Source organism: Humulus lupulus, chromosome 5 (assembly GCF_963169125.1).
Source record: "Humulus lupulus chromosome 5, drHumLupu1.1, whole genome shotgun sequence".
In the NCBI taxonomy this organism is placed as follows: domain Eukaryota; kingdom Viridiplantae; phylum Streptophyta; class Magnoliopsida; order Rosales; family Cannabaceae; genus Humulus; species Humulus lupulus.
Window position 1 is genome coordinate 5,780,982 of NC_084797.1, and position 16,570 is coordinate 5,797,551.

Genomic DNA, 16,570 nt, shown 5'->3' on the forward strand with positions numbered 1-16,570 from the left:
ACCTGAACCCACAAATGAATCCTCCCCACTACATGTCACCACCCAAATTCCAACAACTACCACTTTAGAGCCTACTCTCCCTTTTCCTGTAGCACAGTCTAGCCCGATTGCTGCATAGAGTCCTGTTCAGTCCATATCTCCACTCCAACATCCATCTACAAGGGGGGTAGCAGGGGCTGCTCCGAATTCTATCAAGGACACTCACATGGGACGTGGACTCCGTGAAAAGGTTTCATCCACTCGGCTTCGTGACTATGTTACTAATACTGTTATCACACAAAGTCCATCTGCTATCTCTTTAAGTTCACCCGCGCCATCAGCTCCCTCTGGTACGCCCTTTCCTATAACACATTATATTAACTGTGCAAATTTTTCTGCTAGCCATCGACTATTTCTTGTCGTTGTTACTGCAGGTTGTGAACCAAAATCATTTAAATAAGCTATGACAGATGAAGGATGGCGTCATGCTATGCACACAGAAATTCGTGCTTTAGAGGATAATGGTACTTGGACAATGGAAAAATTACCTCTTGGTAAACGTGCTCTTGGTAGTCAATGGGTCTATAAAATAAAGTACAACTCTGATGGCAGTGTTGAACGGCTTAAAGCTCGTTTGGTTGTTTTTGGTAATCATCAAACTGTCGGGATCGATTATAACAAGACTTTTGCACCTGTTGCAAAAATGGTCACCGTTCGTGCTTTCTTAGCCATTGCAGCATCTAAAAATTGGGAGCTGCATCAGATGGATGTGCATAATGCTTTTTTTGCACAAGGATCTCAATGAAGAAGTCTATATGAAGCTTCCTCCTGGTTTTGGGTCTTCTCAACCTGATATGGTGTGTCGTCTTCGAAAGTCCTTATATGGCTTGAAACAGGCACCGAGGTGTTGGTTTTCCAAACTTGTCAATGCTTTAAAAGAGTATGGCTTTCTACAATCCTATGTTGATTATTCTCTCTTTACTTATACTCAGGGTGATACTCAAATCAATGTTTTGGTGTATGTTGATGATTTAATTATATCTGGGAATAATTCCGTTGTTTTGAAGATCTTTAAGAACTATTTGAGCACGTGTTTTCATCTGAAGGATCTCGGGGTTCTTAAATATTTCCTCGGGATTGAGGTAGCTCGAAGTCCTGATGGTATATTTCTTTGTCAACGAAAGTATTCTCTTGACATCATTTCTGAGACTGGTATTCTGGGTGCTAAGCCCACATCTTTTCCCATTGAGCAAAACCATCGGCTTGCTCATGCTTCAGGAGATTCTTTGTCCAATCCGAAACCTTATCGTCGTTTGGTTGGTCGTTTGATTTACTTAACGGTCACTCTTCCTGATTTGGCATACTCTGTTCATGTTTGATCACAGTTCCTACAAGAACCAAGACAAGAACATTGGGAAGCCTCCTTGCGTGTTGTTCGCTATTTGAAAGGCTCTCCTGGACAAGGAATGTGCTGATAGCTCTCTTTCCTTGACTGGTTGGTGTGATTCTGATTGGGCAGCTTGTCCTCTTACTCGTTGCTCTCTCACGGGTTGGCTTGTGTTTCTTGGTCATTCCCCGATTTCCTGGAAAACCAAGAAACAACCTACTGTGGCACGTACTTCAGCAGAGGCTGAATATTGCTCTATGGCTTCTCTTACTTGTGAATTGAAATGGTTGAAGGGTCTTCTCCTTAGCTTGGGGATTCAACATACTGATGCTATTGGGCTATATTGTGATAGCCAGTCGGCTTTACATATTGCTCGGAATCCAGTCTTCCATGAACAAACAAAGCACATTGAAGCAGACTGTCACTTTGTTCGTGATGCTATCCAAGACGGCACTATTCTTCCTTCATATGTTCCTACAACTGTTCAACTTGCGGACATCTTTACCAAGCCTTTGGGGACCCGTCAATTTCAGTTTTTTCTTTCCAAGTTGGGCATTTTTGATCCTCGTGCTCCAACTTGAGGGAGGGTATTGAGATATTATTGAGATATTCTCTTAATGTTTTGTATATATGGATAACCGTGAGTTTAGGAATTAGATTAGAATTACAGCTCTAGTTTCCTATTTTGCTCTAGTTTCCTATTTTCTATTCTTTTGTATATATATACGACTAAAATATATCAATAAGATCAAGCCATTCACGATTTCTTCAGAATTGAAAAAAAAAAATTATCACTTCCCTCTACTTTACACTATCTTAACGGACCTATATGAACCTATTTGGATTGTATCTTCCGATATTACTCTTTTATTGAGAAACAAGATCCCCTATCAAATTAGTGTGTCTCATACTATGTCTAACCAATGTAATTATGACACTTCATATTAAAACATAGCTTGTTGTGAAAGAGCAGCATCAGTTTTTTTTTTATAAATAAAATATTAATTATGAAGTGTCACAATTACATTGGTTAGACACAATATAAGACACACTAATTTGAGAGGGATGTTAATTACTTTATGGATGCCAAAACAAAACCTATTTCGACAACCTAGGCTTGCTGAGGTAGGAATGCCAATCTCAGCTCTATTGGACCACTGAGATTAAATCTATATTCTATCTCAGCGGGTAGATTCTCAACGCACTTGGCACTATATATTACTTTTTATTGAGTTTAATAAAAATAAAATAAAAGGAAAAATATTAAATATTTAAATGATTAGTTTACTATATTACATAGGTCGTTCCATATCAATAAAAAAATTATCTTAAAATATATATTATATAACATTAAAAATCATATATATAAATACATTATTTTAAAATATATAGTAGAACGTTACAAATTAAGAGCGAATGAAAATAGCAATCTCATTCTTCAATCCCAAATGACAATTAATATTTTATTGTTATATATTACAATAAAGTTATAAACAATAGTAATGATCTGTAAACACATCATTAGTTTCTCTTTAGTGATCCAGTGCTAATGCATTTGATTAATAATTATTGGAAAAAGTCACGAGTGATGAATTTGTAAGCAAATTAATTAATGAATGACTTCTAATAAGTCATTTTATATAAATCTTTCATCAGTGGTCTTTTTTGTCTAGCAATAGAACAACATATTCTAGCAAACTTGACTGGACTACCATAAAGTATTATATAAAACTATTCTAAGAACTTATAAAGAAAATTTATTAATGAAGTTTTGCATAAAAAAATTCTAATCAGAAAGAAGGACTTCTAGAAACCAATATGAACACAAATTAGAAAATTCAATAAATGGGGTCAATTTTATTGAATTATGAATGATTTATTTTTTTAATTAATTTCCATGATGGAAATTTAAATAATTTTGAGAACCTTTAAATTTAAATATGAAAAGTATAATGGGCATTCAATTGTATAAGACAAATTAAAATAAAATAATATTAGTGTGAATGAAAATGCCTAAAGTTAGATTGCCATTTTCTATTTAGGATGAATTTATTAGATTTTATTTGAAACTACAGAGACCCACTAACGCTGTAATCTAGATTATTATCTACTTCAATCTAGAAGTAGAACCGATATAGAAGTTTCTTATCATCATTTGATGAATTAATTCTATTACATTACTTTCTCAACTAACATTAAACTAGAATCGCTACTAACAATATTTCTAAATTAAAAATTTGTTAGGAAATCAATTATTAATTTTGGGCAGCATTGTTATATAAAATTATATTATTATATTATATTTACAATCTTATATTACATTTAGAACATTAATTATACTTTTAATTTTTTTGTTTTCATTCTTTACAATTATGATACAACACCATTCTCACAAAATACAACCCTACTATATTATTTAAAAAACAAGTAAGAAATAATTTACAATAGGTCAAGTGGTCAACCTAAGTTGATAAAATTAGAAATATATCCAACCTTTTTTTATTTGCTATTTAAAAAATTATTACTTCTCCCAAAATCACAACCGGCACTACAGGAAAAAGGGGTATTAGCGACGACTTTTTTCGTCGCTAGAAGGGGATTTATCATCGCTGGAGCCTCCAGCGACGACATGGTCGTCGCTATTTGTAGTCGCTAAAACCCGGTCACTAATTGGTATTTATTAGCGACGATTCCAGAATTTTCGTCGCTATAGGCTCTAGCGACTACTAATGTTGTCTCTAGAACCCGTTAAAATTCGTCGCTGGATGGCTTCTTTTTTCCGTATTTGTGTTTGCTCTAGCGACAACTTCTTCCCAAAGTCGTCGCTAGAGCCTTCAGTTGTCGTCGCTAGAGATGTCACTTTTTTTTTTAATTTACTTTTTTTTTATAATTATTATATATTTTATTTGTTTTTTTTTATTGAAACATAAATAAATCTAATGAAATTTAATAATCATAAAATTTTATAAATATAATGTTCCAATAAAACAAAGTAAGTCTAAATAAAGTAAAATGTGATATATAATATTTTCCTAAAGTTAAATTACATAAAGTATAAAGTCATAAATAATGTTATCCAGCATCCTATTGAGTAGGAGGTGTCGGATCCTGACCATCACCTGGCTGAGAAGATTCAGAACCTGAGGCTCCACCAAGCCTAGCCATGTACTCCTCAACGATTCGGAGACGTTGGACCACATCCCGCATCTCTTGTGCAGTAGGGGGCGGTGACGGTGGTTGAAGTGTGTCAGTCACTTCACATTCCGTACTCGAGCGAATCCTACGACCAAGTCCTGTTTGATGGCCCCGACGGCGTCCAAAGGCTGTCTCAACAAGGGCAATGTCGTCCACCTCAGTTGTGGCAGTACTCGCACTGGAGGTGGTCGTAGAAGATTGTGTCTGCTGAGTTTGACGTACCTCCAGCAACTTTTCCTGTATTATTGAATTTTTAATACAACTATTACAAATTTACAAAGTAAGAAAAATATAAAATATATACAATTACTTACATAGTTATCACATGCTACTTGATTGAACCAACCTCTCCCTTCTTTATATTTAGTATCCATCCAAGTTTCTGGAACGCCTGAGAGATGGCCAGTTTGCATATTGCGCTAATATACAAAAATTATTTAGAAATTTAATAAAAATATATGATTTTTTTAAAAAATTTAATAAGAAAAAATATCTTCTTATAACGAAGAGCTGGCGTAGACTGCGATCCTTGGAAGCTATTTTGTTTTGCTCGATTCGCAGCATTAATCTCAGAGCGCCTCTACAAAATGACATTGTGTTAATTATATATATGTTATATTAACAAAACTAAATTAAAAAGAAATTTGACCTTCACTTCAGGTCGATCAAAATAACCAAGCGCCTTCTTCCATTTTTCTTCTACCAAACCATCAGGAGCATGTCTCAGACCATGCTTCTTTATGTGAGTAGATAGATCATTCTTCCATTCTGAGTAACGATCAGCACAAGATCGTTGAATGCCGAGAAGAATGCCACTTCGGTGTTCTGCCCCATACTGAGTGAGACCAATATCGAATAAATCATCCTAAATTAAAATAAATTAAGTTAATTAGTCAAATTTAACATTAAATTCAACAAAATACAAAAGATAAGAAATAAATTACCTGTGGATGAGGAAATATTCGATCCCTAACTTCCTTTGGTACTTTATCCCATCGATCATAGTCGGGATCGACATATTGTCGAATGAGAAGGCCGATCTCCCGAGACAAATGGTGAGAATATTCACCAATTTCCTTGTACGTCTTTCCTCGAACATCCCACTCAAGGGGTAATGGTCTACCTAAGGCAGCCCTAGCCTCTCGGGTTGATATCCCTTTGTTGATGCCACACCTTTTTATTGCAGGCACTATTATTTTACAATTACATAATATTAAATTATACATCTATAGTTATAAGGTTAATTTATGAATAAAAACAGTAGATAGTGCATGAATTACCTCTCTCACAGTCAGCCTCTATATGTGTTGGATCTTGAGGAGGATCTGCCCCGCCATCACCTCCGTGATGTCGCATTACTGCAGAAGACATATCTAATAAATTTAAATATAATGATATATGTGTGCATATAATAAAATGTTGACAAATAAAGATAAACATAAATAATATGGTTATCCATAAATAATAAGTGTAAACAATCTTTGAATGCAAAAATTACAACTTAATCATCACTATAATATTCATTATCACTATCATTCTCATTTTCTTCTACATTATCTTCTTCTAAGTCCATCTCTTCCTCTTCCTCTTCATCTTCATCGACCATCTCCTCTTCCTCTTCATCGACCATTTCCTCTTCCTCTTCCTCTTCATCTTCCTCTTGATCAACAGGAGTATCTACATTGACAATATATGGCGGTTGATCTCTATGGCAAAAATTGATTTCTGGCAACGGACCAAGATCGATAAACAATTGGAAATCAGATGATATTGTGTCATGCATAACATCTATTTCAATGGGATCCAACTGTTCATCAGCTGCTGGGGTGTCCCACACATTTCTATGATGAACTTCTTCAACAATTTTCCAATCCCGGTCATTTTTCAAATCATCATGATAGAAAATTTGTTTTGCCTGAGTTGCCAAGATAAACTTGTCATCTTTGTACCACTCGAACTTAGTAAATATACTGGTTATATTATTTTCATGCTTCATCCTACTCTTGGTAGGATCTATATCAAACCATTTACACTTAAATAATACAACAGAACAACCAGCAAGGTATGACATCACTATAACCTCTTCTAATTGCCCGTAGAAATTTTTGTTGTCTACTCCGGGTACTAAGACACCACTGTTTTGAGTTTTCAAATTTTTATCTCTATAATAATACAAAAATCAAACTCCATTGACAATACACCTAGTGTATGAAGAAACAAGATTAGAGGAACCGCTTGCTAAGGAGAATAAATCTTCAGAAGCTTCTGCAGATTCCGCTTGTCGAAGATTGTAAAGCTTATTGTAAAACCACATGGGGAACTCCTTTTTCTGTAATTGATCTAGGTTTTCAGCACCACTAGATAAAAGGATCTGCTTGTGCTCTCTACACATATAAAATATGAAAGTCTTAAAAATTTTGAAAGATAAATGGAAGAGTAGATATATTGTTAGTGTGATCAAAGTACTTACTGAATATATGGGAGAATCTCAATGCAATTATTGAGAATGTACCACTCAACAGTTTTTTTAAGTTCATCGTCCAAAGTTGTTAATGTCTTCTTACCGATCGGACGACCTTGAGATTGAAACATAGACAACTTCTTTGGTGATGGAATTGCATCAACATTTCTATCTGGACGATTAAACCTTGTTTCCACCCCTTTGAAGTACATAGAACAGAATGTCAATGCTTCATCGACGACATAACCCTCAGCTATGGACCCCTCAGGACGAGCTTTATTACACACATAATGTTTCAATTTTTTCATGTATCTCTCAAAGGGATACATCCACCTCATGTGTACTGGACCTCCATCTATTTCTTCTTGGGGCAAATGTATCATCAGGTGAACCATAACATCAAAAAACGCTGGCGGAAAAATTATTTCTAGTCCGCAAAGAATTTCAACAATTGATGTTTTCACTTTCTCCAAATCAGAAACAATCAGAGTTCTAGCACAAATAATCTTGAAGAAAGTGCACAAGTCAATAATGGTCTTGGCAATAGGTTTTTCTAGGAATGAATGAACACCAATTGGCAAAAGACGTTGCAATATGACATGACAATCGTGGGATTTCAACCCAGTAATCTTATTGTCTTTTTCAATCACATTCTTCCTTAGATTAGATGCAAACCCATCTGGAAATTTGACTGATTTAAAAAATCGACAAAACTTATGCCGATTTTCAGGAATAAATGTGTATTTCGCTGCCGGCTTTTCCATTCGACCATTTACCATTCTCAGATGCAATTCTGGCCTTATCTTCATCTTCTCCAAATCTACTCTAGCGCTAATTGTATCTTTGGTCTTATTTTCCAACCCGACTATTGTGCCAACTAAGCTGTCGCATACATTTTTCTCAACATGCATGACGTCTAGGTTGTGTCGCAACTTTATTTTGGCCCAATATGGGAGGTCAAAGAAAATGCTTTTTTTACGCCAACCAACTTGCTCTTTTGTGCGTTTCCTTTTTTGTCCACCGTAGCTAACATGCTTAACAGGAAGAGATTCAGGCATAAAATTCATTTGTGTGAAAATAGCTTCAGTGTTAAATTCCTCTGGAGGTGGTATTTTCTCAACTGAACCATATAACTTCTTCTTTTTTCTAATTTGGTGTCCCATTGGTAAAAAATGTCTGTGACCGTAAAATGCAACCTTATTTTGCAAACGAACTGATGGTGTTGATACATTGCAAGTAGGACAAGCAGTGTAACCTTGACCACTCCATCCAGAAAGACTACTCCTCGCTGGAAAATCATTTATAGTCCAAAATAAAGCTGCTTGAAGCTTAAAAAAACTACCATCAACAACATCTTGAGTCTGAACACCGTTCACCCATAATTCCTTCAACTCATCAACCAATGGCCTTAAGAAAACATCAAAATCTTTTCCAGGTGACAGTGGAGCAGGAATTAATAAAGTCAACATAAAGTTAGTCTCTTTCATGCATAACCACGGTGGCAAGTTGTAAGTCGTTAACACAACCGACCACATGCTATAAGACAAACTCATATTTCCAAAAGGATTGAATCCATCAGCAGCCAATCCAAGGCGCACATTCCTAGGTTCCATTGCAAACGCTGGATTGCTACGGTCAAAATCCCTCCATGCTTTCCCATCTGCAGGATGACGCATGATACCATCTTCTTTTCATGATGCCATCTCATATGTTGAGAAATGTGCCTTGACGCGTATTTTCGCATCAACCGGGGGTTAATGGAAAATAACGCATAACGTTTTGGGCCACTTTCTTCCCCTTGGTATTTTTATCCACCCAACGATCCTCCCCACAAATTGGACACTTGTGTTTTCCTGCATTTTTGTAACGCCCTGGCTACCCCAGAACAGTTACGGTGAACGGTGGACCGGAAGTTTGACCCGCTACCCGAGTCCTTTGGTAAAAAATGTGCTCTAAGTGTAATTAACAGGTTAAGGTATAAAACCAATAAAAAGGAAATGGAGATTTCATTACAAACTGCTCTGCAGAGCTAAACAAAACATTTACAAGTGGTTCTCAGTACAAAATGGTCATTACTGTTTTAGATTTACAATCCCGCCGACCTAAGCAACAAAAATAGGGTAAACCCCCTAGTTCCTCTGAGAACTCCTTGGTCGTGGTGGTCAAGCGGCCGCATATGTACACATCACCACATCAGCTCTCCACTCAAGGCTAGGTGAGCTTTTCTTTCCCTTTACCTGCACCACATAGCACCCATAAGCCAAGGCCCAGCAAGAAAACATAACACTTTTCAATAACATTATCAAATGATTATCATTATAATCACACTGAACATAAAGCTTTCGAACAAACGAATAAACTTCACATGATCTTAGCGGGGGAGAGTGGCTGCTAGGTAAGCCACTAGCCTCCAAGCGCTTATTTCATTCTTTGACCCTCAGGGTCGGTCTAGCATTAATGCTCTTTGAGCCATTCAATGCTAATAGGTCGATTAGATCTAATCTCTGTTGGCTTGGGTGATCCACGCTATGGACGTTCTGACTAATGAGTCAGCGCTAGGTGACCAGTGTCCAGTATCACTGCCGAACCTGACTAATAAGTCACAGCTTCACAGCTGATACTAACACCTTTGCCAATTCTGACTGATGAGTCAGTGCAACATGACCAGTGCCCAGTGCCACTGCCGAACCTGACTAATAAGTCACAACTTCACAGTTGATACTAGCACCTTTGCCAAACTTGACTAATAAGTCAGTACCATGCACAAGTGAGCACCATATGCCCAACATTCTATATTCAATCCATGTCCATATTACACAACCAACATGCCTTACGAATATCCATGCATGTCACACATGGGGTGCAGCTTTCTTACCTTTGATTCGAGCTAGAATGAATAAAAGAACGACCCTTGAGAACGGTTTAGCTTTTACTCCTTTAGCGGTTACCTAATCACAACACATATGGGATACCATCAATAATCAAGATAATCAAGGGTTTTCAAACCATTATCTAGCCTCCAAGAGATCAATCCCAACTAATCCAAGTAGTAAGGACACTCCCGAGGCCTAAAACTAGGTTCCCAGGGTCAAAACGAGCAAACGGGGCGAAAACAGGGCAAGGGCTGCGGCCCTAGCACCTTGGGCCGTGGCCCCCAGGGTTCTCTGAGGCAAGGGCCGCGGCGCCCAGCAAGGCCAATTTCCTGACACCTACTTCATCGAACTAGGGCCGCGGTGCTCAAGAACAGGGTTGCGGCCCCCAACCCTGGGCCATTCCCAACCGCGTTTTTAACACTCCAAAGCCTCGAAAATCATACCTAAACATTCCCCAATCATCAACACAAAGTTCCCAAGCTTTCCCATGCATCAAAACCCTAAACGAATCGGAAACTCAACAATTCACAAAATCAATTCAAAGCTTAGAAACTCGGAAAAACTCAAAACTTAAACTTCGATTACCTTCGATTGGGTTGTATTCTGTCGAATCCTTTGGTTAAGAAGCTTCTAATCTTTCCTAGGATTTCTATGCCTCGATCCTCGCTCGATTTCGACTCCTAGAGCTCGAGATATCCTCAAAAAGGCTCAAACGGTAAAACAGAATTTGAAAAGGGAGAACGGGAAGTTTTCTTATCGTACGTTCTATCTGACAGCTACTTCAAGCTTAAGTAACTTCAAATAAAACATAATGATCAGGGTCCCGAAAACATCCCCCGGGACATTATAGTCAAAACCTCCATAATTTCACCCTGATCTCGAATATTCCCAATTTATTATCAAATGAACATTTCTATTACCTCAGAATTGACCCCGTTATGACAAAACCGCTAATCCACTAAAAATGACCGTCTCATGTCAAATAGCTCGAATATATCTCCATAATAATGGAATCTCATTCACAAATCAAGTTATGCACCCAAATACACAAATTACCCTCAACAGGCCATATTATCATCACACCCCTGTAAATTAGAAATATGGACTCACATGCATGGATTTCACATCATATTATAATATAATCAACATATACATGCATTTATCAATTAATAACATAATTAAGCAAGTATGGCCTTCCCGGCCTACTATTCATACCGTTAAACATATCGGAGAATTCGGGGCATTACAATTTTCCTTCCAAAACAATGCACAATCATGCTTACAAACATGGATTGACTCGTAACCCAAACCCAATTTCCTCATCAACCTCTTCGCCGCATAATGTGACTTTGGTATCTTATTTGGAGATGGGAATGCATAACAAATCCAAGATTCCATCAAAAAATTTGTTAGGAATTTTCCCCAACACTTTGAAATGCATCAACTTAGCTACGAAATTCAAAGATGTGTATTTTTCACAACCTGGGAATAACGGAGACTCCTTCTCGGCAAATAAGTCATTATAGTATTGGCTAGTACCTCTGCATTCTGATGCTGGTGGTATCTCATCATCAACCTCATTCTCATCATCTTCACAATTGTTAGGTTGTGCTATATCATTAAGAACATCCATCATCTCGTCCTCGTGACATTGGTGGACCACTCTATTGGTCGGTATTATTTCCTACTCTACATGCCAGTACCAATTTGTATAACTTCGTAGAAAACCATTCTAAAAAATATGACTTTCTAGCACATCAATCGTTTGCAATTCGATATTCAGAAACTTGTTACAAGGACACTTCACTAGTCCCCTTGTATCCACAAATTGTTGAGCTCTCTCAACAAATGCAAATGCTCCAGCAACATACTCATCAGAAAATTTATTTGAATTATTAATCCAAGTCTTGTCGATCGACATTTTATAGGACACTGCACAGTGTAAGAAATTATTATTTGAATTATTATTTTTTCAATGAATTATCATGTTTTACAAATAAATCATCAATAACTTATTGGATTAAAGTTTATTAATTAATAAATTAAGTGAGTAATTAATAATCAATTTAATTTCAATTTTATATATAATTTAGTAATTACTTTTATTTGATTTAATTATTTGTTTTATTATACTTATTTTATTAATTATTACTTCTATTGGTTATTAAATTTAGTAAAAAATTTATAAGTTTATGCATATTGACCATTTATAAAATATTTATGAAAGAAAAAACCACAAAATGAATAACATAAATCTTATGGTTATTATTTATTGTATACTTTTATTGATTCACTCATTACTACTTTTTTCTTTCTATTTTTTTTAATGAACGCAAATTGCTTGCTCAGAGTGTAGAGTCCAAGAACTTTACTTAGCTAATTGTTTAGTAGTATTATATTATGTTTAGTGTTATCTTTGTTACTATGGATTTTTGGTTCAGACCGGGAATTATTTGGACACTCATAGTAGTACTTATAGATTTTCTAAGTTTAACCTATAGTTTAAGAATATTAAGTATAACCTAAGGTTTGATTAATGTGACTGATATTAAAGGATTATATTTACTATATTATAAGGTTTAGACATCAACCAATAGGATTTTAAGCACATGTTATGAATGGTGATTAAGGATTAAAGATTTTTGAGGATTAAATTAAATAAGAGTAAAGTTTGAATGTTATAGGGTCAGTCAGCAGCCTTGAGTACGTTGAGGGCTTAGTCAAGGCTGTTTACTCCATTCAAACTTAGCTAAAAATGTGTAAATTCGTGTTTAAATATTCAGCGTATGCCGATATATCGCAGCACGTAGATACGGAAAACACGAATCGATGCACGGTCGCCTCGGGAACAAAGGTCCAGGCGATATATCGGCTATAGGGGCCGATATATCGCGTCCACCAGCATGTTTTCAAATACTTTTGAATTCTTTTCCTTTCAGCCATTCAAACTCCTTCAACAGTCCAGCATCTTTTGAACGAGTCTTCAGCCTCTGCTGAACGATTATTCAAATGATTTTCACCTAAAAAGCCATTATTTTTATTCAAGTAAAATCAAGATATTTTCATTCCCAAACTCTATAAATAGGACCTAGTACCCAGCCATTATTCACCATTTGCTCTAAGTTCAGAAGCTGCTAGTGTTAAGTGAGTGTGAGAGTGTAAACACCTGGTTTGGGGGAAAACTATAAGCTTAAACATCATAAGCTTATCAAACACTTTGGGAAGTGAGTTCTATAGTATTTCGGTGAAGGTTAGATTGATCTTGCAATCTTTGAGGTAAACCCAAAACTCTAGTTCCTTTCTGTATTTTATGTTATTTCCTTTCTCAAAACCTTCTACTCAGTCCCCTAACCTTATTCTTATTTTGGTTAGGGAATCCAAGCTCTTAAGCATATAATTCGGTAAGTATGTTTTTTTATGGTTTAGTCTTTCCATCTCTTTCATTTCATCTCCTTTCTTAGACTCACTCTTTCTTATGGTTTTAGGAGTGTTCCAAAAGTCCCAACTCAGTCCATAATCCCGGTAACTTTGGTAAGGAAAATAGGCTAGAATCAATATGTTATGTGCTTATGTTATCTATATGTTTTATGTTATTAAAAGTGTTATGATATGTATATGTGTATGTTTGTAGGCTTGGGCATATGACCCATATGACTAACAAGACCCCAAATGGGTTATGGGCATATGACCTACTTAGCTAGTAGGACCCCACTAATCCCATGGGCATATGCTTGTTTAGTCTATGGGACCCCAAGTAATAATGGCCATTATAATAAGTGTATGTTATATGTGTTATGTTAAGTCTTTATGTTTTCTTATGAAATTATGTATATGACTTTGTGTTAGATTTTCCTTACTGGGCATTAGGCTCACTCCTTTCTGTTTATGTGCAGGAAAATAAGCTTAGAGGCGGTAAGATTTGTGGCGCTTGGAGGATGTGTATCGATGATGAATGGAGTCAAGGGGCCGAGCGTTAATCGATTCGAGGATGTAGTTTCGGTTTTATGTCTTTTTATATGTATTTTACGCACTAATTATGTAATGTTTTATTATTTTAAATTATGTTTTTGTTTTAAAGACAATGGGATCCCATATCCATTTTGGTATTTACTTTGTAAATAACTCTTATTTTGCAAGTTATTCAATAAATTATGGTATTTTCGCAAATGTAAGTTCTTTTAAGGATTTTATGTATAGTTTCGTTAATGGTCCAAATAGTCTAGATTAGTGGGGCATTACACAGAGTTGATGTATGGTACATATATACATAAATTTCCCTAAAAAAACACACACATGTACCATACATCTTAATTAGAAATATATCATATTTTTTCTTGGGTAAACCTGACTCCATATTTCTTGAGGAAAAATAGTTGCATCAAGAAAATGGATAGACTATTACAAAAGGATGGGAAGTAATTAAAGAAAAATAACATCACAAAGAACAACAAATATACATATTATTCTGAGAAACTCAAAACTTGTAAAAATAGTAAGACTTCTTTTTATTGATAAAAAACAAATATACTATTTTAAATAGGACTAAATATGTGTAAATATCAATCTAGTTATAGGTAGCTATAGCTTAAACATATTGTATTAATTACATGGAATTGGATTAACCTCCACTTGACTCTATATTGGGTTCTATTAGAACAACATATATTTTTCTACATACATTAAAGTTTTACAAAAATTCAGTTGAAACATGTATTCTCTTCAACTTATAGCACATAATGAAAAAAAAAACCAAAATAAACAATCCTAAATACAGAGAATAAACACATTTGAAGAGTAAATACCTCAATAAATCAATCAAAATCGAAAGTCTTTCGTTATAGAAAATCCTGCAAAACCAAGCCCTGCTCAACTTACAATCAACAATTAATCCTGAAAATTAAAAATGCAGTGGTTAGTCAACAGAGTACAAATTAATAAAAAGAAGAGTAATGCAATAGTGATTTATTATGTGGTTTGGATATAAAGATACATCAAATACAACAATATCAACAAGTGCATATGAGCCATACCACAACTAGAGGCAAAACAAACTTTCACATTTCATTGAAAAAAATAAACTTAATATATATATATATATTATAGGATACCTGTGAGAAATAGTTGCATTAAGAAGATGGATAACACATAAAAACACTACATTAAGAAATAGAGCAATAAATAAATTTCTTCAATTTCTTTAAAAGTATTTTATTCTTCACCTATTTATATTATTATTGAAGAAAATATCTATTATGACATAAATATTATTATTTTCCTCATCTTGAGCCTGTAGGATAATCAGAAGTCTAGATTATTGGCAGAAAATGGTGATATTGTTGCTATTGGACGAATTATGGCAACAAGCGGAACAATTCATTGTGTTGACTTAAGAGAGGGTAACTATCGTGTGCGGGTGGATGAGTGCTGCAATAATGATGCTAAACTTATTTTTCCTATTAAGGATGAGATCATTTTTGTACGTCATGCTGTCGGTTACTTTGTTGAGTGGCCATCTCATCTGATCATTCCATACGATTCAAATTTGGTAAGATATTAACAAATAGTTATATTTACTGATTAAATTATTTTTCAAGACTAACATGTGTTACTTTCATGTTGAAGCTACCTAAGAAGACAAAGAAGCAAAAAAGAAATAGTTCACCAATACCTAATGCCCCAATGACACAAGACAAGTCTCATCCTTCCCAAAGACTTCCTAGTCAAAATGAAGTAGTGTCAAGTAAAGCTAGTGCCCCGATACTCTTCAAGATTCCTAGTGGGGTTCCTCACTCTCTCAAGTGTTTATTAACTACTGTGAAGTATGTGGAGCCAAGTTTCATGGCCAAAGTTCCGATGGATTTCGAGATATTAGGTCATGAGAATGATTTATATATCTCACAAGAAGATATAGTCCACTTTGGCTTAATGGAGGAGATTGGAGCATCATGTATATCGTTATATATCAGGTATCAAAGATTTTTAAAACCATTATAAGTTTGTAGATAACTTATTTTATAAATTTAACAAAGATATATATTTTTTATGTAGGATTTTATACTTCCAATTAGTGAAAAGAGAGATCAGTCACTTTTTTCGTTTTGTTGAGCCAATTTCGTTATCAAATGTTGGATCTACTGAAGAAGAATGAGTTGAATGGATATCAAAGCGTATGATTGATTCAAATCCAGGTCAAATGTGGTTGTTGCCATATCATAAGGGGTCAGTTTTTTACTTTTAGTATTTTGTTAGTGATTATATATAATATTAATAATGAAATATTTTTGTGTTTCTGTTAGAAACCATTGGATGCTTATAATAATGGATTTTGATCACCAATTGTGCTATTTCCTGGATTCTCTTGACAATTTTCCACCAGATGAAATCAAATCTCTCATTTCTTGGTAATAATCTAACCAATTAACTATATACTCTTAAATTCATTTAAAAATTAACAACATATAAATGTTTATGTTTTTATTGCATAGTGTTTTTCAACATTTGCGCACAAATAATGCGAAAACTAAGGAAGTCGCATGGAGAACTGTTAAGTGTCCTCGTCAACCATCAAAATCAGTACAATGTGGATTCTATGTTATGAGGATGATGAAAGACTTCGTGATAAATGAGTTTTCAATGCGATGGCTAACTAGTAAAGTAAGTGAAAATATTTATTAT

At 35.1% G+C, this 16,570-nt stretch overlaps 2 protein-coding genes across 2 annotated transcripts; one reads left to right on the plus strand and one right to left on the minus strand.

Moving 5' to 3' along the window:
* Positions 1 to 6,062: 6,062 nt before the first annotated feature.
* LOC133778190 (uncharacterized) lies at positions 6,063 to 8,698 on the minus strand. Its single transcript, XM_062218055.1, has 4 exons — positions 7,372 to 8,698; positions 7,032 to 7,296; positions 6,794 to 6,945; positions 6,063 to 6,574 (listed from the first exon to the last, which is right to left on the minus strand). The coding sequence occupies exons 1-4, from the start codon at positions 8,696 to 8,698 to the stop codon at positions 6,063 to 6,065; spliced, it is 2,256 nt and encodes a 751-aa protein (XP_062074039.1).
* A 6,550-nt stretch (positions 8,699 to 15,248) lies between these two features.
* LOC133778195 (uncharacterized) lies at positions 15,249 to 16,043 on the plus strand. The gene is made up of 3 exons (XM_062218061.1): positions 15,249 to 15,440; positions 15,518 to 15,861; positions 15,944 to 16,043. The coding sequence occupies exons 1-3, from the start codon at positions 15,249 to 15,251 to the stop codon at positions 16,041 to 16,043; spliced, it is 636 nt and encodes a 211-aa protein (XP_062074045.1).
* Positions 16,044 to 16,570: the final 527 nt, after the last annotated feature.